At 40.2% G+C, this 25,902-nt stretch overlaps 1 protein-coding gene across 1 annotated transcript in view; it reads right to left on the minus strand.

Moving 5' to 3' along the window:
* LOC127571418 (protein FAM107B-like) overlaps positions 1–22,759 on the minus strand; it is a 104,552-nt gene extending 81,793 nt beyond the window's left edge. The window contains exon 1 of the mRNA XM_052017750.1: positions 22,358–22,759. Within this exon, the coding sequence (XP_051873710.1) occupies positions 22,358–22,381 (24 nt within the window). The 5' untranslated portion in view covers positions 22,382–22,759. The remainder of the gene's footprint in view (positions 1–22,357) is intronic.
* Positions 22,760–25,902: the final 3,143 nt, after the last annotated feature.

Here is a 25,902-nt window from a genome sequence, read left to right on the forward strand (position 1 = left end):
AATATAGGATGGATTTTGGTATGTGTTGGGGAGAGAGAAGCCTCACAGGACAGTCGCTGCATCAGCTAGGGAGGTGAAAACAGGATTTTGTGGTTTGTGTTGGTGCATTGAGGTGGTAACTGGGGACCGGGATGGGCTTTGGGATGATTGGGATTGTTATCGGAGGGGGAGTTTGTGGGGCCTGAAGGAGAGTCTCTGCAATGCGTATAGTTTTAACTTAAAGTGCACCTGCTTGAAGGTGATGTCTGGGAGCTGTTCTGGTAGGGCTTTGAGTTAGGCTGAAGCTGACCTGCTTTCGTTGGGATGACCCTTGTCTGCGTGAGGTGGGCCTATGCTGTCTGCTGGCCTTGCACAAGTACATTCAACTCACACATATGGCATTCAGGTTTGTGTTGTAAGTTTTAGAGGAGTCAGAAATAAAACCATGGACTTGGTGTTGAGTGCACCATGTCCTGCAATGTGCTTTGTGAAAGATTTTCTGACAAAGTGGTACTGCACTTTGCACATACATGTTTCTCTGTGTTATAGAATTTCTGTTCCAAGGTGTCTAATATTCCTCATAACAGGAAAAAAATATTATTTATTGCTCTGCACATAATATTTCCAAATCCTTCTTATGGAAAGTTATTGAAAAATTGCTGAAATTTGACAGATATGGTCAGTGGCCTGGAGACAGACTGAGTGGACAGAAACGTTTGCTCCAAACAACAGGCAGTGAATGAATGTCTCAGTTGGATTTAGACTGGTCGAAAGAATACTTTGTTTTGAAGCTTGGGGCAAGGTGAGATATTGGTAGAAATGTTCAGCCTTTCCTCTTGCTGACAATTACTCATACAATTCCATTTACAAACCTTTGATTGAATTGTAGTCCTGTTCTTCATTCTTACAGTGCACCAAGAATATTCAATGCCAAGTGCTAACAGCATTTTCTATCATTTTTATTTTTTACCCATTCTCTGTAATAGGACTGCTGGGTATAGGCTTTCTAGCCAGACATTTTCCTCACAGCATGGCCTCCACAGATCATAGAGCAACATAATACAATTATCTTGTCCTCCTTTATACAAATCCAAAAGAAAGCTCAGTTAGTACCATGAAAACCCACTCCAGGAATATTCCTCTCAGCTGCAATGCTATTGGAATTGCAATATTCTTTTCAACTGACATTAGTGGAATAATGATATTAATAGTATAGGCTTAAGAGCTTACAGATTTGTTGCACATTACTGATTTTCCATTGCATCACTACGAGTGGCTGTGCGTGTAGTTACTTTGGCTCAAAATTCTTTATTTTCCTCCCAAAAACCCCTCCATGTATCTTTTCTCCTTAAAGGCACCCTTTAAAATCTAACTCTTTAACCAAAGGTTTGACCCAAAGGGTCACAGTTGCAGAATAAGAGGTGCCCATTTAAGATGTAAGTAAGGATGATTTCTTTTTCCTCAGAGGCCTGTGATTCTTTAGAATTCTCCACCATAGAGTGCCCTGGAGCTTGTTTCATTGAATACATTCAGGGCTGAGATAAACGGATTTTTACTCTATAGTGGAATCAAAGGTTATTGGCCATAGGAGGAAGGTGCTGAGATAAGATATAAGATAGATATTTATTTATTAGTCACATGTACATCAAAACACACAGTGAAATATGTCTTTTTGCGTTACTGAGAATGTGCTGGGGGGCAGCCCGCAAGTGTCGCCGCTCTTCCAGCGCCAACATAGCATGCCCACAACTCCTAACCTGTACGTCTTTGGAATGTGGGAGGAAACCGGAGCACCTGGAGGAAACCCACACAGACACAAGGGCAGAACGTACAAACTCCTTGCAGACAGCGGCTGGGAATTGAACCCGGATCGCTGGCGCTGTAATAGCGTTATGCTAACCGCTACACTACCGTACCACCAAGATCAGATCAGCCATGATCTTATTGAATGACAGAGCAAGCTCAAGGGGCCCGACAGCCTACTCCTCCTCCTAATTTTTGTTCTTAGCTAGTGGTATTTCATACTGCTGCCATCCTGACTGACTGTGGCTTCCGTAGTTCAGTGGCAAGTACCTTCTTTTTGCATTCTCCTGACTCATGGCATTTATTTAATTAGTTCTCTCTTCAATTAGATAATTGGAGAGCGAACTATTGCTCTTTTAAACCTATGAAACAAAGCTTCCAATCCACCTCACAGTTACCTATCTGCTAAAATAGTTATCAGTGTCTAATTGTTTATGTTATTTGAACTAGCATTTGGAAATCTGCCCCACTCATTTGATTCAAAGAAAATTGAGTGAAAGAGGCAAGATCTTCAAATGTCAGCATCATTCCTGAATAACTCTCTAAAGATCATGGGCTCCATGCAAAAAAAAATTAGGATATATTCACAGAAAAATATTTTAATGTTACAAATGTAGTTCTACATTACACAATACAGCACAAATTGGGATCAGACAACTCTACATTACAGCAAGAATGCTAAAAGATCCCTTGAATTTTAGTAAATGCCTGACATTTGTACTCTCACATTGTGTCTGTCCTATTTATTCCAGCACCAAGCACTGTTAGTTCCCTCTTAAAAGGTTCTTCTGTACAGTTGTCTCGATCTTTTCTCAGATTTCATTGAACTATGTAAATAGAGCAATAGAGTATTAAGTGAAAACAACACAAAACTTTGAGTAGTGTTATTCCGTTTCTCTAAGAAGCTTGAAAACTCGTCTTTCATTTGAAGGCTACAGACTATTGTGTTATATGTTGTATCATTTCACTCAGTAAAGAAGGCAGCTTTCTTTTTTTAAATGTTGCCTGCAGCTTTATGCAGCATAACTTAGAGCAAAGTACTCTAGATGGTGGGAATCTGAAATAAAAGAAAACATGCTGGAACTTCTCTGCAGATTAGGCAGGATCTATGTGCAGATGGACTTGCTTTTAAATAATGCATCTCACATCAAATTCAGAGTGTTCCAAAGTAATTCATAGCCAATTAATTAGCTTTAAAATAGATTTTTATACAATATGAAACCCAGCAGCCAATTAGCAAGCTCACACATAATCTGCTTTTAGTAATGTTAAGTGAGGGATAAATATCGACCAGGATACTGGGGATAACTCCCATGCTCTTCTTCAAAATAAGATCTTGGGAAATGTTGCATGCATGAGATAGCAAGCTCAGCTACTCCTTTGAAAGGTGGCACCTACAAAACAGGAAGTTTGCCACAGTGGGCATCCCTGCAAAGAAAATGGGAAATTATCATCAAGAAACCAAGTAGTGATGTTCCCTGACCTGCAGCGTATTTCCAGAATTTTCTGTTTGTAATATTTTGGTTGCCTTTAATTGCAGAACCCATGTTCTCCCATGCACAAATTTAAAAAATTAAAATATTCAAATGGAACAGTAGTGAGTAATGTTGTGGTGAGACAGTGGCTACCTTCTGCTGAGAGCGCTTGGAGCATTTCTTTCTAATTTATTTTCTCAGACAGATTTTGTCTGGATTCAAACTGCATTATTCTTTTAATTTCCTGTGCAAAACATTACCAATGTCCTAGATAAGTTATCCAGACCTCTGCTGTTTTCCCAGGGCTCTGTAATGTTTTTCCGCTTCAAGTAGTTATCTAATTTCCTTTCTGAATTTATGTAAGAATAGGTTTACAAAGCTAAAATGTCAGGTGTTAGGGCCCATGCTCTAGATCATCTTCCTTATTCCCCTTCTATGATATTTTCTTTATCATTTTCTGGTTGTCATTCAGCACGTTGATATTTGTAAATTGCTACATCTGCCGTGCTCATTTTCCATGGATATTATTAGTACCTCACTATGATGTTTACTTTTCATGCAAACCTTACATTCATTAAATTTATCAGTAGAGGCATTTTCAGCACAAGGGCACAAATCCAGTGCATTTTGGACTTGGCTAATGGCTTTATTTTTAATGTTATGTACATTTCTGATATATCTGCTATATAATTCTGTAAAAGTCAATTCTGTTACATTTGTCAAACAAGCATTTCCCGGAGTGTGCTATTTTTAGATCTGCAGCTGTAGTTGTAAAAAAAGATAATTGCAGCATGTTATGACACCAAATTTGGTTTAGTGTTTAATGGTCCCTGTGGGGAATGATCCGTACTAAATGTACAGACATAACTAGCTTCTGTATCCCCAAATCAAACTAACAACTTGGCAATTTTTTTCTTCTATTTCTTTCCAATATCTGAAGTCATTGTAAGGTTCTCAGAGTGAGTGGATCTGAAATGATCATTCATCCTTCAAAAGTTTCAGGTTCAAAGTTTTGGGTTGAGGAGGAGAGGAGCACTGGGAGAAAAGAATTAAAGTGTTAGATGTCAGTCATTTTTTCTGTATCATCACGCAGTTTCAATGTTTGGCAGAAGCACCTTGATGGGCTGAATGGTCTATCTTACTTCCATCTTCCTAAACCATTTTGGTTTGATCCAGTGCGTTTAAATGGAAAAATTCCCTCAACTGTGCCTTATTGATATTCCTTCCTCCAGTGGATATTTAACACATTGGGCATTTTAAAATAGATGTGTAACAGCACAAATAAGGTGTCACTAAAAAGACTTCTGGCCACTGGTCTCTGACGTACCATTTTCTTGTAGCAAATATAAAATTGGCCTTGATGTGGGATTCCCAGAGGGGAAGGAGAATTTCTTGAATCAGAAAAAAATTAAAATGAAGTCTTAAACAATATAAAATGTGTAATGCATAAACTCAAAAGGCAGAAACTGTTGAATTTCATTTATTTATTAATGCACAACTTTGAAAGGATGTTGTTGCCACAAGTCCATAGGCAGGTAGTCGCTTGACAAGGCATAGCTCCGAGACTCTTGCAACCCCAGAACGTTACAGATAGAAAAGAATATGTCATACTATATGCTGAGCCTGTGAACATACGTAGTGCAAAACAGGCATTTCAGCTGTTACATCATTATGACAAAGACATTTTGTATTAGTTTCAAATACATATAGTGTTTTAGGGAGAGGAAGAGGAGGACAAAGGCAACAGTAAGAAGCCTGTGAAGATGCAACAGGTGCCATCAGCTTATTGACACAAGGACCAAGGTTCAAATTCATTTTGTCCTCTGACCTCATGAATTGAGCTGCATGTGGTCACACATTTCCATTTCTTGGTTTTGGAAGTGCCACTAGCTTCTTCAAAGCTGCTATGAGTTCCTAGATATGGCCACAGCATTGACCAACAGCTCAATGTGTATAAGTAGCAACGATTGGAGATACACAGTCTGGGCACACTCCAGGTTTACCTGTGCCCCAGGCTCCTGTGTATGAGCTGCCAGATTCCTCACTGAATGCTGGTATTAGAGTTACAGCCAATGCAGATTACAAGAATACAAGAGTCTAGAAGTCAGAAAGAATTGGGGCAGCACTGATGGTGCTTGCTTTTAATAACCTGCCACCAGGAATTGACCAGATTTGTACATGAATGGTTACTTTGGAAGAGATGCCAAAGGATCTACTAGGTCATAGGTCAGAAGGTTATTGACAATTACACGAGAAGGGAGAAACCTAAACAAGGAAAAAATGCTCGTCCACTACAACAAGTCTGAGGAGAGGCAGCAGTGGTTGTGCTTACACTGAATCAACGCTCACTTTTTATGCCTCCTGAAGAAAACTTCCTAAAAATAGTTGAAGCCATGATGGTGCCAGTGTGCCAGCGCTTAAAATGAAATGTCAACCAAATGCATGCTGGAATCTTCTTTGGCATAATCCAAACTAATGTCATGTGGCAGAATAGAATTGGATAACTGCAAAAAAATCTACTTTTTGTGCACTTTATTAGTCAATTAAAGCATTCAGTAAACAGTGGGAAATTCAGATGCTCTATTAAAATTGCTGGCAGGAAATCCCATGCTGGCTGTTTTTGGCAGCCACCAAGGGATTTGTCAGAGCTCACATTGTGCTCAAATAATAAACAAGTTTTCTTTTAAAATTGTTTTTATCAATTGTGGTAAAACCTTCAATTAAGACAAAATCATACAGCAGAGTTTGCATTTGAAAAGGCAATTGGAATTATAATCACATCATCACAGAACTGCCAATAAATTCATTGCAAAGTTAGCATAGCAATAAACAAGGAGTTGATGACACAATCATGCCTGCAGTAAATCAGATGGATAAAAAAATAAAATCAGATTCCAAAGTGGAAATTGAAGATCCAAATGTTGACTACTCATCTCTAGATAATAATATTGCAAACACTAATCTCATTACAATATTTAAAGAAGATTATAAATAACAAATTAAGTCAATGTATCTAAAGCTTTAACAAATCCTGTTAGCATCAAAGTTTTTTGCTTAATAAATATTAGCTGTGTTGCACCATATTACCTCTGCCCCAACAGATGGTGGGTCTGTGACATGCTGCACCATGCCTAGAAATTAGATCAAGGAGCATGTATATTTTTTAAATCAATGCTATTCCATTAAAATTAAGTTAACCTCCAGTACATTGCTTTTGTGACTATTTTCAGGTCTATCACAACAGGCACGTGGATTGACCAGGCACTCCCTGTCATGAATCACCCTTGTGAACCTGATGCAATTCATATTTATAAGAGATTGAACCACTAAATTGTGATAAAATGTTATGGATTGCATGCTTCAAACAACGTTAAGATTAAAGGCAGATTGTGATACAGTATCTACATATGTCTCTATATCCACGCAACATGAAGTATGTACTAGTTCACTGTGGCCTGCTAGCAAATGATGCAATAGTGAACATCACGACGTTACAAGATATACATTCCCTATTGCGTCAGCAACTTTGCAATGAAACAGCATTGAGAAAAATCAACATAACATGAAGACTTACTGTATTATATAGATACAAACTACACTATTCCAAAACAATTTATATTCATTCACATATTGTGATGATAGCAGAATAATTTTTGCATTAGAAATCAGATGACTATCTTTAGAGGAAGCCTATAATTGTGCATTTCATCCTTGAATTAATTGCAAGTTGATTACTATTTTCTCCCTTATAGCAACAGTGACAACATACTTCAAAAAATAACTCATTCGTTGCAAAGTTGTTTAAAACACAGCAAGGCCATGAAAGATGCAAGATAAATGCAAGTTCTTTGTTTACAGTATGTATAGTTTCTGCTCAGATTGTAAATTCTTTATTCAAAACTTTCTGAAGCTTCAAACTGGGATTTTGTACTAGTTGATGAGGTCATTGCACATGACTGACAGTAAGAATGGCTTTAATCAAAATTCCCTGTACATCAGATTAGGAGAAGTGATTCTCTAGGAACCCGTAACAATTAACGTTCTGTTCTATAAATGTGTGGGCCAGATGCTGTACTGTAGAATCATCAGCAACCTCAGGATTTCCATGCAAAGGAAGCAAATACAAATACTCCTTAAGGCCTTATCGATGATTCACTGCTGTTGTGCCAACTGCCCTCTGACAGACTAAGATTAAAGGAGCATGTTGCATTGTGATACACTATCTACATATGCCACTATATCTATGCAACATGAAGTATGTACTAGTTTGCTTATGGAGTTAAGTGTGGGAGCAGGAAGTTGTTCTCTACTTATGGTGGGAAGTCTGCACAAAGAATCTGCACCAGGATTGAGGTGGCACAGAGAGTGCTTCACCATTCCTTTCACTGGAAAGGAATGTTTGAGACAGACAGAGGTATTTGTTAATTTACAGGTTTTAAATAGTTCTTGTGCTTTCTTATGCATGTTGTGACTTAAAGCTTTGTTTCATTTTAAATATTTGAAAAATGTTAGAACATTTAAAAAAGTTTAGATTATTTCTGAATATCTTGAACACTCAGATATATTCCATATTTAATGGGTTTGTGCTGGCCCTGGGGCCTGCCTCAGCTGGTTATCAATATTGTTCACCTTCTCTATCAGTAGAGTTTGTTTCAGCTTCCCCACCCTCCCCACAAATTTATATTCTGGGTGAAAGACCACTTTACTGCACATGACCTTGTCAGGTCCAATTAAACCAGCTTCCCCAGCAAGTTCCCATTGGGCTGATCAATTAAGATCAGATTCATTTTAGGAGTTAGTGGTAAATGCAATCTGCTCACCTGACCAGGAATTCTGTCACTATCTTTTTCCACTGAATCCTCCTGAGTATACCACTGTGGAGTGCTGTACTCTCCAGGATAAAACTGTAGTGTTTAGAAACTGGATCACATTGCGCCTGGTTTTATGCTTGAAATCATCCAGTTTTTAATCTAACAGTAAAAACTGTGGACTTACCATGTGGACTGTGAGGTCTGCAATTTGCTTTCATCTGTGCATCTGATCATAACATATGAGGACCCAGTACATGAGTAGTGGCTTCCAACATCATACAAGACTGGATGTCACTGAGATTTTCATTGCATGTGCATAATCAACATGACCTGGAGGCTCCTTCTACAGAAACAAGCTTTCAATGCACTTGTGAATCCTGCCTCTGTGCGACTTCAAGGGGACTTTGCTGAGGGGGCTTCTAGGCTGGCAAGGTGCTGGGAACCCAAAACATGCAGATCATCATTACGTAAATAATTACCTGCCTTCATTTGGGCCCATCCTCTGTACAGCAGCAACTCCCAACTCTCAAAACTACATGACCCTCTTCTGATATCCCCCTTGTACCAATTTGCTAATCCAAACTCACCTGGGATCTCAACCCTTGATACACTCCGTTCAGACACCACCTGCTCTAACCCATTGACTCCATCTCTGACTGATGAACATGGTTCTCTGCACAACCTTCTACTCAATACCTGATAGTTGACCCTCGTCCAGATTTGACGCCCATACAAAAAACATTGATCCAAATGTGGACACGTTTGTTTCTCTCAGGTATTCTGTATTGGCAGAGTGCTTAAAAGAAAGGCCCTAGCACATGTAAGGCTTGTTCAGTACAATTAAATTTCTCAGCAGCCAGCCCATGATAAAAATGTTGATTGGCCTATTTAACTGTGAATATTCAATACACAGACCAAATTGGATTGGTAAAGCAATACTATCTCCTTCAAATACTGCCACCAATCTCACCTGCTTCAGAGTTGGTGAATAAATCATTCTTCCCTCTAAATAAGAGCAACATCATGGAGATCACGACAGAATGGTGAATAAAAACCATATGGCTTTCCATCCGTTTATTGAAATACAAACTTTAGAAAAGACAATTCAAATTACAAACAAATCTCTAAACAGTCTCGAACAATTTAATCCCCTAAATATACCACATCATCGTATTTCAATGCCAGCATAAAATTCTAAGTAGGAGCTTGCTGAAAATCATAAACTGGGTTCTAACTTTATCAACCATGCCAAAATCCAAGCCAATGTAATTTTTCCCTTTCAAAGTGTGCACAGAAAGCTTCCATTATTTTGGTAGCAATAGTGTATTGAAGGCACTGTAGTTCTATGGAAGGTGGCCATGTTCAGTTTTAAGTTGTATGTTTAACTCATCAATGGATCATGAGAGTTCTGGTAGAATACGATCCTCCCAATTTCCTGTCTGTGGTAAAATGTTATAAGGCGAGTTGTAAAGTTGAACTCCAGTGGTGAGGTTAATGGCCGTTAGTTAAATCTTATGGATAAATTGCTACCAAACTTAAACAATTGTCATTTTTAAATGTTCCATGTTTTCCTCCTTTTCCAGCTTTTTTCATCTTTTGCTTTCTCCAACTATCCACCATCACACTCGGCAAGAAGTTAAAGGTGGTTATTGTGGCTTTATTGCTTTTAGTTGTTCTGTGTCAGTGACATTGTGTTTGTGTGTATAGTGACAGCAGTGATGCAGAATGCTCAAAAACAAGATAAAGGAGATGCAATTCTAGAAATAAATAGGAAATATGTCAATAAAAAAAACATTCATGCTTTACATGATTCTTTTTGGAATGGAAATAGTTGGTGTTACTGCATGAAATCACAAGGCATCATGTCAAACAGGCAAAGAAATCTGCTGATTACTACTTGTTATCACCCTCTGCTGATGAGCAACACCCTGAAGAAACACTGAAGGAAGCAAGGACACAGAATGTGGAGGACTTTAGTATCTAGCACAAAGAGAGCAGCTTTGGGAAACTGTTTTAATGTGTTTGCACTGATCACAATCTACAGATCCAAGGTCCAGATAATGCAGTCATCATTCCTACTCTCCTCTATGGATGTGATAGCGGAGTAGCCTGCTGACAATATCTCAGGAATCTGGACAGGTACCTCTGGAATACACAAAGCAATAAGTGGGATGACACTAATGTCAGCATCCTCACTAAAACCAATATCACCAGCACTGAGACAATGATTCTCATGGACTAACTTCTGCTCAATTAGACATTGTATACAGATGCTAAATTCTCCCTAAACAAGCCCTCTAGTCCCACCTCACCTATTGTCAAAGATTCCTTGCTGGTCGGATAAAACACAGTAAACGGATATAGTGAAAGCAAAGGGAAAAAACTATAGACATCACAAGGTGGGAGGAACAGGTGATTAATCAGCTCAGTGGTGCTCATTCTCATCCATCGGACAGGACCCAGCTTCAAGGAAAAACGCACTGGCCTCCAAGGTGAAAAGAGAGAGGGAAGGAAAGGAGGTGCAGCAGACAGTTGGCCCAGAAGGGAACGGCTGCATCTCCTTTGATTCTAGGGAGTCTTGTGTAATTTCAGAAAACCATGTGGATCTATTAAAGATCATCCGCAACCTAGGGTTTAAGGATGATGAATCTCATCTCAACTACTCTGTTTAGATCTCAATTAATTACAAATTTTTCCACATGAAGTATTGCAAGAATATATGTAATTTTTTCCATTATGATCAAGGTGAGTTTATTTTCAATTCATTTTCCAGCTTCTTACGTTTTAAGGCTCAGGTTAATAACTTTGCAGAAAGGATTTTCAACATAATTTCTGCATTTATTTGGGCAGTGGATTTGTTGATTACAACTATGTTACCAACACACAGATTTAGTAACATAATCCTTCTTATAATATTTCTTGTTAAATGTTATATTTCTGTGATTCCCTAGAACATAGAAAATAAAACAGTACAGCACAGACCCGTCGGCCTATGATGTCTGTGCTGATCATGATGCCAATTTAAACCAATCCCATCTGCCTGCACACAGTTCAAATCCCTCCATCCCCTGCCTGTTCATGTATCTGTCTAAATACATCCCAAATGTTTCTATTATATCTGCTTCCAGCACCTCCCCTGCTCGTGTGTTCCAGCCACTTACCACTCTCAGTAAAAAAAAACTAGCCTCACAAATCTTCTTTAAACTTTCTCCCTCTAACCTTAAATATATGCCCCACTAGCACTTGACATTCCACCCAGGGAAAAAGACTCCAACTATCTACGCCTCTCATAATTTTATAAGCTCCTATCAGGTCACTCCTCAGCCTCCAATGCTCCAGAGAAAACAATTCAGGTTTGTCCAACCTCTGCTTATACCTAATAATCTCTAATTCAGGCAACATCCTGGTGAACCTTTTTTGCACCCTCTCCAAAGTCTCCACATCCCTCTTGTAATGTGGCAACCAGAACTGCACACAATACTCCAAATGTGGCCTAAACAAATCTTGATACAACTGCAACATGACGTCAACTTTTATATTCAATGCCCCAATCAATAAAGGCAAGTATACTGTATGCCTTCTCTACCATCCTATCTACTTGTATTACCACCTTCAGGGAGCTGTGGACTTGGACCCTAAGATCCCTCTTTACATCAATGCTCCTAAGGGTCCTGTCATTTACTGTATACTTTCCCCTTATATTTGACCTCCCAAAGTGCAACACCTCACACTTGTCTGGATTAACTTCATCTGCCTTTTCTCTGTCTATATTTTTTTTACAACTGATCTATATCCAGCTGAATCATTTGATAATCTTCCTCACTATCCATAGTGCACCAGTTTTCATGCCATCTGCAAATTTACTAATCAGGCCACCTATATTTTCATCCAATTCATTTATATATATATATATATATATATATATATATATATATATATATATATATATAAAAAAATAAATCGCAAACGACAGAGGTCTCAGCACTGATCCCTGTGGAACATTACTGGTCATAGACCTCCAGTCAGAATACACCCCTTCACCAGTACCCTCTGTCTCTTATGGCCAAAACAATTTTGAATCCAATCTACCAAGTCTCTGTGGATCCAATACGCCCTAACCTTCTGACCAGCCTACCACGAGGGACCCTTGTTTGAAAGCTTTACTAAAGTCCATGTAGACAACATCCACTGCTGTGCCCTCATCAATAATCTTCAAAAAAAACTCAATTACCTTCTGAAAAAAACTCAATCAAATTTGTAGACATTACCTCCACTGCACAAAGCTTTGCTGCCTATTGTTAACAAGTCTAAGCTTTCCAGATATGATTAAATCCTATCCTGAAGAATCTTTCCCATATTTTCCCTGATGCAAGACTCACCGGGCCTTCTTAAACAAAGGAACAACTCAATTGACAGAGTTTTTTTTAGTTCAGCGTGCTGCAGGATCAGTGGTGCTTGTCCAGCTCAGGTTGGTCGTCCTCTGATCCTTCGAGAGGGTTACTACGAGAAACCAAATCTCAAAGGCATAGATTTTGTGTCCTGTGGTCAGCAATCAGGACTGGTTGCTCTGTGTATTTACCCACAGATTTCATTTGGACTTTTCCACTGGATGTTCTGGTGAATAGACACTGTTTACAATGTAAGTATATGAAATCTAGTCATTATCTAGTCACTGTTCTGTCTGAGCATGGAGACATGTCAATTAACATATTGTTGAAGTTTAAAAATTACGTCCATGTTCATCTTTTTATGCATGACATGGATTGAAAGTTCTGGACCTTTCATGTAAATTCCATTGTAATTTTTTCGTTATGTATCAATATCTCACCAAATTATTTAGCCAGGTGGTATAATGATCTCAATTCCATTGCAATGTTTCAAATAGAAGAAGAACAAGATTGAAGCCAATGTGAAATTGACTGCACTTTCTCTTTGGATAGAGTGGAAAACTGCTCAATGCCATCAGGAAAGGCTCAACTTGTAAGGTGCTTTCTATTCAGTATGCTATAGTTAATAATACCTTGGAGTAATGAAAATAACTTCTTTAGGAATACTCTAAGTAATGGTCTAGCCGCTCTATCCATTTCATTTCAAAAACTTAACCATTAGTTATGCCCAGACAAACGCCTATATGTTGTTCATAGAACAAACACTACACCCACATGCAGAGAAATTTGCACGTATTATTTTAAATCTGTTCTTGTATAAGCATATTGAGAACTGGGCCTTGCATCCAAAGACAATTTGAAATTCAAGTGCAATTCTTACATTGCTGATTAAATTGCTTTCAATTTATTTTCCTTTTGTAGTACAACATTGATAACCCCCTTTGAAATAATAAACTTGACACATGCTATGTTTCTCTGGAGGGGAACTGGAGATGAGACAACAATTAATGTTTTCTTCCCATTCATTTATAAAAGCTTATTTTCTATTTAGCTTTGAGTAATATCTGATTTACTTCAGGATGTGGAAGTGGGTGTTTGCTTCTTTAGTTATGAATGTAGCTGTTTTGGCATTAATTATAAATTTAGATTTAGAATGAAAATAGAGATGTGATAAATTAGCACATAAATCCTAAAAGTAGCTTACTATTACAGCAAACAGTAAACACCATCTGCAACATATGATCAGGATTCTGAAAATACATTTGTCAGCAAAGCTTGTGAATCTTGAAATGTTCCAAAAGATGACCTGACTTAGATCTATGTATGGAAATGGGTAAAGAGGGCTGCTGAAGTGGAAAGGGCAAAGGTAACCTGTGGCGAAGTGGAGAGACAGGGTTGACCTGCTGGAGCGATGGTGAGGCGGATGTGATCTGTTGATTAGGCAGAGGAAACGGGGGTGATAGATGCTGATATTCCAAGGGGGCAGTGTGGAAGTGGGAAAGGTGATCTGTTGGTGAGGTGGGAGTGGTTGGGAAGACCTGTGGGTGAGGTGGGGAGGGTAAGGGGGACCTGCTGATGAGGTAGGGAGGGTAGGACCGATCTGTTGGGAAGCTGGAGTGGTAACAGATGACCTTGTGGCAGGATGATTGGATAGGCAGATGGAGGGCTCGGAGTGACATTGTGGTGAGGTGGCACCAAGGGCATGAGTGGGAATTGTAGGACAGGGATAAGATGGGACATGGGCCACCCTCCTGGTAATCATCTATTTATGCTCAAAATTAATGACATGTGCCCTCATCTTCACCCTGTTATGTTGACGAAGGGCATGAATGCCCAAACCGAAAGCCAGAAAAATCAAATTCCTTCACACTCCAACAGCAGAGGAAATATGGGTGATCCGATGAGATGGACAGTAGGGGTGATCTGTTGTGAACATGGAGGAACCAAGCGGATCTGTTGATGGAGGGTGATCAGGTGAGGCTTGTGGGAGCATGGGTGACCAGTTGATGAAGAGAGCAGGAGGGAGCAGGGGTGATGTGCTAGTGAGGTTGAGACCGCAAGTGTAACCTGGTGTGGTGGAAGGAACAGCTGTAACCTGGTGAAGCAGTGTTAAAGGAATGATTTGGATGAAGGGAACAGGGGTGATCTATGGTGAGGTGGAGGAGAGGAGTGAAATGGTGAGGGGGAGATGGTAGCTGTACTCTGGTGAGGGCAGGGGCTAAGGTGAATTGGTGAGGAGAGGTGCTGGGGATTTGGTCAGGGGTCAAGTGAGGGGTGATCTTTTGAGTTTGGGTGCTTATGTATGATCCTTGCCCATGTTACAAGAAAAATGAGAAAACTGCCTCCTCTTTTGTTCTTCATAAAAGAAACTGAAGTTGCATCATTAATGAAAACATTCACAAGATTAATCTGAGGCACTGATTTAGTAACCTGAGGTTATGAAGATGTGAGTCAGCAGCATTACTGCAGAGGTGGCTGGGGAGAAGTGGGCTGATGTGCTTTCACAAATGATTCATTCTGCACTAGAGAAAATAAAACAGAATGAATTAGAAATAAAAAATTAAACGACATTTGAAAGACAAGCTAACAACTGGAGCAGGGACCAAAAACGTAAACAATTCCGTGACACACATTTTCCCTGTTTCTTGCAATTTTATTTCAAGTTGAAATGCTTTCATTCCTGTTTTATTTAAAATTTCCCCTCCTCTGTAGTGCAGCTCCCAGCCCTGCTGGATTTGTACCTTTCAGTAAAAGCATGGTTAAGTAGGAGGCGGCTAAAAGTAGCAGCTACATCATGGGGCTTGGATTACCTCAAATCATGGAGCAAAGCTTGAGTAATGCACTGGCATCACCTGACCTCTGAATCCAGCTCTTCCTTTAAATTCTCTGAGCAAGCCAATTAATTTTAATTCCACTGAATAAACAAATTCCATTATACTTTCTAGTTTAAGGCTTCTGATGCCCGTTCCTGCATTTAAGTCATGCCTGTAATTCCCACTCCCTGTTTCTTTTCCCCATCTAGGCAGGAGTCAGAGTGACGTCAATGAACAAGAATCAGGCTGGACCACCACTCTGTGACCAGCAGTCAACTTCACAGGCAGCCGGGGGAACAACTGACATTTCTCGACCAAGGGTGATATGTGACTCAGCAAACATCAAGATATTATGCAGTACCAGAGGAAACATCTTGAATTTTTTAATCAGTGGATGTGTTTTACAAATAATCGTATATTGAACACATATCAGCTTTTGCCTAAAAGAATACCCTTTTACGTTGGAATAAAAGGTATAGAATCATAGAGGACATTTGACCCATCTTAACTGTGCCAGCTTTTTGACTGAGCTGATCAATGGCCAATGCCCTTCTCTACCCTTTGTCAATGGACCTACAATTTTTCTTCCTAGATTTATTCAACACCAGATAAAGATCCTAAAAATAATCATCTTGCGGTGGTTAACAAATATTTGAATTTTGGGCCCCAATTTAGGGCAGGTATGGTAGTGTAGCGGTTAGCGTAATGCTATTACAGCGGCAGCGACCTGGGTTCAATTCCCGCTGCTATCTGTAAGGAGTTTGTACATTCTTCCCGTGTCTGCGTGCATGTCCTCTGGGTGCCCTGGTCTCCTCCCACATGCCAAAGATGCATGGGTTAGGAAGTTGTGGGCATGCTATGTTGGCGCCAGAAGCGTGGCGGCACTTGCGGGCTGTCCCCAGAACATTCTACGCAAAAGATGCATTTCACTGTGTGTTGATGGACATATGACTAATAAAGATATCTTGTTTTGGCTTCTTCCTGATATCCCCACCACTACGGAATCCATTCTTGAGCCACCTCAATTTACTCCAAGAAATAGCTGAGAGCACTGGATATAGCAAAGGGTTGGGGATCAGACAACATCCCAGATGCAGGACTGAATTCCTCAGCTCCAGAACTAGCTGTGTCTCTAACGAAGCTGCTCCAGTACAGTTACGACACTGGCGTTTACCCATATATGTGGAAAGTTGGCCAGGTATTTCCTGTTCACAAAAAAGCAGGACAAATCCAATCCAGCTAATTTCTGCCCAATCAGGATCACCCCACAGTGATGGACAGCATTGTCAGCAAAACTAATCACCGATAACCTGATCGCTGATGCTCAAATTTGGGTTTCACCAGGACCACTTTGGTTCCAGGCTCCGTGCCTTCCATTGAGCTGTTCCAGTGGAGGAACACACTGGCATTCATCTGACCATGTGGAAAGTTGACAGTTATCTCCTGTTCAGATAAAAGCAGGACAAATCCAATCCAGCTAATTACAGCCCAGCCAACTCTTGATCATCAGTAAAGTGATGGAAACTGTGGTTGACAATGTTATCAAGTGGAACTAACTCACCAAAAATGTACTTACTGATGTCTTGTTTGTGAAGTATTGTGTACAGTTCTGGTTGCCACACCACAGGAAGGATGTGGTAGCAACAGGGAGAGTGCAGAAGGGATTCACCAGAACATTGCCTGGGATTGAGGTCTGTTTTAATAAGGAGAGAATGGGTAGACTGGGTTTATTCTCACCGGAACATAGGAGGCTGAGGGGTGACCTTATGGTGGTTTATAAAACTATGAGGCACATAGATAGGGTAGATAGAGTCTTTTTCCCCCTAGACAGGTGAGTCTCGAACAAACTTGGATCATAGATTTGAATTCTAGAGAGTTGCAAATGACTATCCTTCAAGACAGTATTTGACTGAATGTGTCATCATAATAACCTGATAAAAGTAAAGTCAATGAGTAGCAGAGGGAAGGCACTTTGGAGGCCTGATTCATACCTCGCACAATGGATCATGACTGTGGTTGATCATCCCAGTCCCAGAATACCACTGTGGTAGCTTCTGTGGGCTGAGTCCTAGGCCCACACACCTTCAGCTGCTTCATCAATGTCCTTACTTCCATTCTAAAGGTCAGAAGTGGGATGCTTGCTGATGATTGCACTACGTTCAATTCCATTTGCAATTCCTCAGCAAACGAAGCAGTCCAGCCAGCATATTGAAAACCTAGACAACATCGCCAAGCCCCTCACCATCAATATCCTGGGCTCACCATTGACCAGAAACTTAACAGAACTGACCAAATAGGTATTGCGGCTACAAGAACAGGGGGCACCTCCCAAAACCCCAAGGCCTTTCCATAAACTGCAAGGCACGAGTCAGGAATGTTATGGAGTACTCCGTACTTCTCTGGATAAATCCAGCACCAATAACTTTCAAGAAAAACAAAGCCATCAAAGACAAATCAGCCTGCTTGACTAACACCACATCAAGCATTGTTCCCTCCACTACTGGCACACAATGGCTACCGAGTGTACCGTATACAAAATGCAGCGCATTTACTCACCCAGGCTACTCTGGCGTTCCTCCCCAAACCCATTAGCTCTGCCACCAACAAGGACAAGGGTAGTAGGTACATGGAAACACCACATCTTGCAGGCTCTCCTCCAAGTCACCTACCAGCCTGACTTGCAAATATTTCAATGTCGCTGCATGTAAGTTCTGGAAATCGCCACCCAACAGCACTGGGCAGGAGGGACTACCTTCACCAGAAAGGTGATGCATCAAGGATAAGTAGGCATGGACCTTTTCAGCAATAACCAGATCCTGAAAGTGAATAAAAGAAAGCACCAAAAGTGCAACTAAATGCTAAAATGATGTAAGGATTGAAATATAATACCAAACTCCAGCTGATATTCATATTTTACAGAAACTCTCATGAAGGCAAGGAGCAGGATACTGTCTTCATTTCAGTTTTCTTGTCAGGTGTGGGTGAGGGATGGGGAAAGGGATGTCAGGGTGGTAAATTACAGTTAAACAGATAATTTGCATAAAAGCATGCAGTGCATTTACCAGGGAGAAAGTTTCCAACTGGTAAAAGGAGGAAAACATCCATTGGGCTTGTGTAATAATTAAACACTCATCCTGGAACTTGTTCCACTCTTTAAACAGTGCATTGAAACAATGATGGGGAGAGGGGCCATGTGTCAATGCATGTTCTGTATGCACCCCACCCACAGTAATAGGCTGTTGCACATGAGTCAACACGTAATACCTGATTAGGAAAACATGCACAGCCTTTCTCTCTGCTAACTCCATCACTGTGGAACCAGCAGAGGAAGTTAGGCAGATTGTAAGTCTTGAGTTGGATTGGTAATGGGGCAGCGGGAGTGGGATTCTGCATTACAGGTGAGAGAGTCCCAAGGGGAGGGTTAACCTTCAGTCAGGAGAGAACAGGACCTCAAGAGTCAGTTCAGGCAGCGAGAGAAGGGTGATTTGAGATTGTGATTAGCTAAGTTAGCAACTGAACAGTTGGACCGGGGTCCTGGGGTTGGGGGTGACTTGAAAGAAAAGGTTGTGAAAAGTTGTGGTAGGGAAGTGGGGGTGGGGGTGGGGGCAAGGGGGTTGGTGGATGGCAGTTGAGAGCAAGGGTGGGTGGAATTATTCAAGAGGATCTTCAGTAGAAAGAACCACACACTAGACCCCACGGCCACACACTAGACCCCACGGCCACACAAGCTGATCAGAGGGAGACGGACCTTTTGAAGACCTGCTTCTGTGTGACTGACCCACACTGTTAACAGGCCCCTGAGACACATGCATTTTGAAAAGGTAATGCCAAAACAGACATTACATGTGATTTGATGCCACTGCACATCTGGATGTTCCAGTGGGTAATGATGCCATAAATGTGAAGAACCTGACCAAATTTGACACTCCATAAGAGCCCTGCAATAAAAATGATTGTGTGTTTGATCAACTCCCATGGAGCAGTTCACAGAAATGTTCCATGATGCAAAATTCTGGATCTGTGATCATTGGGGAAGAGATAGCAGTGCACAATCTGGTTTATTTTCAATGCCTGTGAGGATTAAAATGAGATATTGTGCAGCTATTCAAGCACCAGTGCCAATGTCAAACATCTGTACGTCAGGGGTGGAAGGTGCATGTGCAAAGCTATCCTTCTATACAACAACAACAACAAATGTTTTGATCCTAGCCTCAGATGATATTAACGTGATGCCTGAATTTACCACAGCCACTGTCCTGGAGGCCTCTCTGAATCAGGTTACCAATTTGACAAGCATTATTTGGTTTTGCTTTGTGAATTCATGTCCACTAGAAGCTGGAATAAATTGACCCACACTGATGTTATTTAGGATGCACTGCAGCTGGCTGAGGAAGGAATGTTTTACATATCGCTTTGGGCTTGATGCAAACTAGAATCCCAAAAAGGCAAATACATTCTGTTCTAACCATTGTGACATCAGTTATTACTGTTTTTACCTCTTTAAAAAAAATTAAATGGTGGTCTTCCGGAAAAGCATGTGTAGATTCTAGATATAAGGCAATGCAGGAAATCAGCACAGATTTAGCTACTAGCTGGTCACTGCTAGTCAGAGAATAAACTGAATTCATAACTACAGGAGTGTTTAATCCTGAACAAAGAAATTGCTACCAGCAATACTGGCTTGCTGCTGTGATTCTTTGACTCAGTGGTGGGTGAAGAGCAACAGAAGGCATCCAATGTTTACAGGAAATGTATGCTTTACGTCAGTCTCCTGAACCTGATGCAGAATATTCAGCAGCTGATGTTCACTGCATGCATGTTTATTGGAATCTATGAGTCTTGGGTCTTGAGTCTTAGGGTCTCCAGAGGCCAACACCAACAAAAAGTAATTACTATTGTTATGTTATACTCAGTATTTTCATCTGCAACAAACATACTTTTGGTTTGCACAACAGGAATAAAATAAATTCATCAATCCCTCACACAACAAAAAGTCAGAACAATGCAGATTCATCACTAATTCTTTCCTTAAGGCACTTGTGATCACAGATAGCTAGATCAGTGAAGAGATTCTGCAATGAAGAACTGAACAATTCCAATCAACCAAACTGACAAACAAATATACATTTATATAATTCCTCTCACAAAGCTAAATATCTCAAGGCACTTCCCAAGAAAATTATCAATAAGAACAATTTTGGCTAAGCCACAAGAGGGGATACGAGGAAAGACAAACAAAAGCTTGATCACAGAACTAGATTTTAAGGAATATCTTTGAACAATGAGAGGTTGAGAGGTTTATGGGAATTTCAGCACTTAACATCAACAAATGTGAAAGCCCAGCCACCAACGATGGGCTGATTCAGATCAGAGGTGTGCAAGAGTTTTGGATGAGCAGAAGTTTACGTGATGTAGAAGTCAGCCAGTAAAGCTTCAGCAGAGTCTTGGAGACACTGAAATAATGATTGACAGAATCAGCAGCCAATGAGTTGAAGCCGATGTCCAAATTCAGTGAAAACGAAATGCATTGTACTGAGGCAGGACGCATTGAATTTACCCAGTTAAAGTTGTTGTTTACACACCAGAAGAGCTTCCTGCCACTTCTCTTCACCTATTCCTGTCAGTTTGGTGTTATGTTCCTTTCCATGTATTGATTAGCTTTCCTTTAAATGCATCTACATCATGTCTTAATTATTCCACATTCTATACAATAAATGGGTAATCAATGTTACCTGAATTCTCAGCTAGAATTATTAGTGACCATTCTATAATTATAGCCTCTAGTTTGGGTTTCCGATACAAATGGAAGTAACTTCTTTGTCTCCCTTTAAAAAAAACTTTAAGATTAAAATCTTCAGGCTCTTTTCTAGAAGAAAGCACCCAGTCCTTTTCAATTTTCCTAATGGGCATCTTCTTCCTACATGGCCAAATGTTTTACTAAGTGACTCTGCTTATCTCTGCTGGGATGATGATTGTGTAATTAGAGCTGGCCCTAGGGCCTTGAGTGAGAGAAGTAAAAGCAGCTCCTGTTCCCACTCCCAGTTGATAATGGCTGACGTTTGCTGTAAAGTTGACTGCAGTACGGACAGCTTCATACATGGCTGCATATTCCAAGTACCTGAAAGACTCACTGTCCACAATTACACACAAAGAAGGAGTTTAAAAAAAAGCTCATCCCACATCGTTTGAATTAAATGCAGTGTAAGGCAGTGCTGTAAGGAGAGGAACAAGGTGAAGAAAGATTTTTTTCTGCTAATTTTTCACTCCTCTCCCACTGAAAGCATTAACCCTATACTGGAGCAGAGCTTCTTAGGCTCAAGCCACTCTCTAGTATCCCATTACATTGATCACCTCTGGACGGTGCATACTCTGGCATCTTTAATTCTGTCAGCCGGCATTGGAGTTTGAGCGAGGATTGCAATCATAAGCAGAAATTTCATTCAGGTTTCCCCACTCCATTGTGAACTATGACAGTGGGTCCTTCTCAATGACCTACTGGGCCAGAGGAGGACATTTCCCTCACAGAGTCCTTCTGGACCTATTGCTCCACTACGCACCACCTTAAACAGCCACACCACTGTGGGAGCTCTACTGTAATAAGACCAGTGAGATTAGACTTGCAAGTATGGGCCTGGTGTTAGTATATTAATATTCTAACCAAAATGTTCCTTTACTCATGGCGTTGACTACTTCATAAAACCGTACAGTGCATTATGCCAAGCCTGTCTCATTGGGCAAACCCAGACTGCCATTAGGGAAATAAAAGTACAAAAAATAGGTCAGGAAGAAAGAATGAACAGTTGGAATGGTAAACATAAATAAAGTCTGTACTTCATGCTCCCCTTTAACAGCATGCACTTCAAGTGCCGTTTGAAGCAACTTATTACCCTCTTTGCAGACAGTCATCAGTTTTGGACATACTGGTTCTTCTTAGCAGGTGACACTTAACTTTTTTAAAGAGGTAATTATTCACACTCAGCATATAAAACATGCAGCTAAGTTGTTAATGTTTACTGAGCTGGCAGCAGTTCTGGCCCTTCTTCTCATAATGCACAATATATCATTACATTAAGAACAAAACACTCTACCTTTTTGCCATGTGTTGCTCCCATGCTGTTGGTTTGCCTCACTCCTTTTCAGGATCTGCTGCAGTTCCTGCTGAACAATGCCCCTTTCAGCCTGGGCACTATGCTGTTCTCTTTCTGCAAGAGTAGCTGCCTGCACAGTCTGCAAGGAAGCAGAGACTGCAGCAGGCAAGCAGGAGATGTGAAAGCACGCAGCTCTGGCACCTTGACAACTCTGGTTTCTTCCACAGATCCGTGGCTTTACTAAATCAGCAAAATGGCAAGACCTGGGAAGGGGAATCCAAAAAAAAAGTATTTTGAAGAGTTCAAACAATTTACAAAATAAAAATGAACCGAAATAGAATCACTGCAAATACAGCACTGATCAACACAAGTATCTCTCTCTGAAGTGAACAGCTTGTAAGCAAGCTGTAGTGTGTGCCCTGTGAAGCTTTAGTACAGAATGAAGATTATGTTAATTGCTCATGACACAATGTGATGATGCACACAGCACATGGGTAGCTTTACATAGAATGTGACAGCCTTGAACTGTTTGCCTTTTACCATACTGAGGGGGAAGTCCGGCTGCATACATGGGCGGTGGTCTTCTAACGGTGAACTGGCAACGCAAGCCACTTTCGTCCTTCATAAGGATCCATGTACCCCGGTAGATTCTGTTGAACAACTGCGTGTGCTAGCAGCAGTCACGGCGTTAAAGCCAGACCTTCCCTGAACTTCAGCGTAGAATCCTCTTAGTCTTCTCTGATGCTGATCAACAGTTGTTACTTGACAAAACAACAAAATTCTCAGTGCCCTCAAACAAGATAAGTGGGTTAAAATATTGGAGGTGGCAAAATTTAAGGCAGTTAGCTGTCAGCCCACATAACCTCATAGTTATATACAACAGAACACATCAAACCATCAACTTAGATAATCAGGCACCTTATAATATTTAAGAATCCAAACCTTGAATTTCTCAAAACCCAGAACTCATTTTACCCCAGATTGCCTCATCTGGCAATTTCTTCTGTAATGACTGATGGAATAAACTCAACTCCTTCTTGCATCTATATTTGTCATTTGCTGCCTTGTAAGTGAACTGCTTTAAATTTGCTACTATCGTCATTTCTTCCCACCTGCTTGTTTCAGTTTTTAGGCCAGAAGAAGGTAAGTTCTGGCTGTTCTAAGTCTTCAGAAGATCGGTATGATTTTACAAAGGAGATCTATGTCTTACATTAAGTCTCTTTGGTGGTCTGATAATCTAAGCAAAGTGATCAGTGAAGCAGCTAACAAAGTAACCATTCTCAAAAGTCTCCCTCGATATCATTCAGATTGCCAACAGAGTGAAGGTCATGCTACTCATTTAGTTGTTGCAATATGAAAATAATTCATTTTTATATAAACATCCAGGACTCCATGATTTCAATAACACTGTCACATACGTGGCTCTTCCAACTACGATACATAGGTGATGAATTGGAGGGTGTTTGGGTTGCTGAATGCCAACCTTCCTATTGTTGAATCTGCCCACTGAAATCAGCAGGATGAAATTCTTTGGGTTTTACAATCATCTCCAGTGGAACAGCGGATTACTATAACAGAGTGAGCTGCTGGCCTTCGAGTCTTCAGGTATATGATGAGGGCAAAATAAGCACGCCTACTCGGGAGCCACACTTGACTGTAGCTGGATGAGACAATTGGGCTGCATGCTCCAAGTCCTGCTCCAATCACTGTCTACTTCAATTACCACTCTACCAGGAACACAGGGCCACTTAATATACCAATTATTTTCTACAAAATTGAACAATTTTCACTTCAGAAAAAAAAATCAGTATTCTTTCCTGCATAGGTAGTATGATAATCACAAGGCTTTTTTCCTCATGGATTTGGACAACGTGACTACAACCTATAAACTTGATAAAACCAAGTAATGCAACTGAAAATCTAAAATGGCTTCCCTCCTTTCCTTTCTGGATACTAGTTCAGATTAGCAAAAGTGCCTTTGGATGGTTTCTGGTCAATCCATTGCTCAAAAGAAGGTTAAACATAGACTTGGATCCACACCAAGGGCAACTGATTACATTTAAGCCAGCTTTCTGAATTCTGTTTGATTTATTAGCAAGACCAGTTACTTCTGGAAACCATGGTGTAGGGAGAAAATTGTAGTAACAATGACATTCAAGAGGATCATTTTGCACTTGTATATCTATTGGATAGGGCAATAACAGATGTCTGAAAAATAATGGAATCATAGAAAGTTATGTCACCTGGGAGCAGATAACTTGCATGTTCTGACTGTGCTTTGGAGTAGGAATGGCAAGGGAGAGAAATTTGTAGCAGGGATACCTAAATTTAATCTGTAGTCCAGGTTAAATTGGCTATTTTTTGTTAGAACAAAAGCTAATGGTGGCATCTTTGGTCTTACTACCCCTTTGCTGGTGAGTGGGCAATTAGAGTCACCATTGTTTCTACTCCATATTGTTTTTGAATGAAAAGTGTAATTAGGTGACTCAGAGATGATGCTTTCTACAGTTGAATAGTCAGGATGTAATCCTGTGGAACTGCTTGATCTAATGAAACTAAATAATGAGCGTAGTGGCACACGATTTTTCTGAAGAATTTTTAAGGTAATGGTAAACAATAAATACATTTGTTTGAATTTCATGTTGATGGATACCCTCAAAGTGGCACAAAACACAGTTCTTTAAAAAATGCATTTTGAATGTAGTCATTAATACATTTCCTGTGCATATTGGTATATTGATGTTTTCTAATGTATGCATTCCTGGCTACAAGGTAAGCAAGTCTAAATAAATAACTGAAGTACTCTTACACATCCATCCAGAGTGCTTTCACACAGCCATCCTTTAAAAATGCTAGTTTAGTGTTAGAAGCCTCATCAGAACACAAGTTTCTTGTACTTTAACCTGCAGAGGAGGTTACCAAATGATTATTCTTCTCTAACAGTGAAGCCCTAGGTAACAAAGGTGTGGGAGTTAAAGGCACTGATGACTCAACAGAATGAATCTGAACAGTGGAGTAAATGAACAGAAATAACTGCATAGAATATTTATGGATGTATTTTATTCCAGACAAGGGCAAACATAAAGCTAATGAAATTAGAAGCAAAAAGCAAATGGCAAAAAGCAAAAGGCAAATATTATCATCCAATTTATTAAAAATGCATGGTTCAGATTTACAATGCAGTGACCACTAACTTTCATGACATGGGGTTCAGCTAGGATCAGATGCCAGGTTTACAACTTTAAAAATTCTACACTTGGAAGGAGTAAAACAGATTGCAGGAAGAGTTCTTCATCACTTTAGCAGAAGACAAATATAACATGTTAAAAAGAATAATGCTGGACAGCCGGACAAGTTTAGGGAGGTCAGATAAAATAAATATGACCCAAATCAATTCAGAAGGATATGCTGAGCGAAAGTAACTACAACAAATCCTGAGGGAAAATGGAAATTCCCCGAACTGGATAGCATCCTGACTTGGAAGTATATCGCTATTTCTCACCACTGCTGGGTCTAAATCCCAGCAGCACTGTGGGAGCATCTTC

This window comes from Pristis pectinata, chromosome 6, assembly GCF_009764475.1.
Source record: "Pristis pectinata isolate sPriPec2 chromosome 6, sPriPec2.1.pri, whole genome shotgun sequence".
NCBI classification, from domain to species: domain Eukaryota; kingdom Metazoa; phylum Chordata; class Chondrichthyes; order Rhinopristiformes; family Pristidae; genus Pristis; species Pristis pectinata.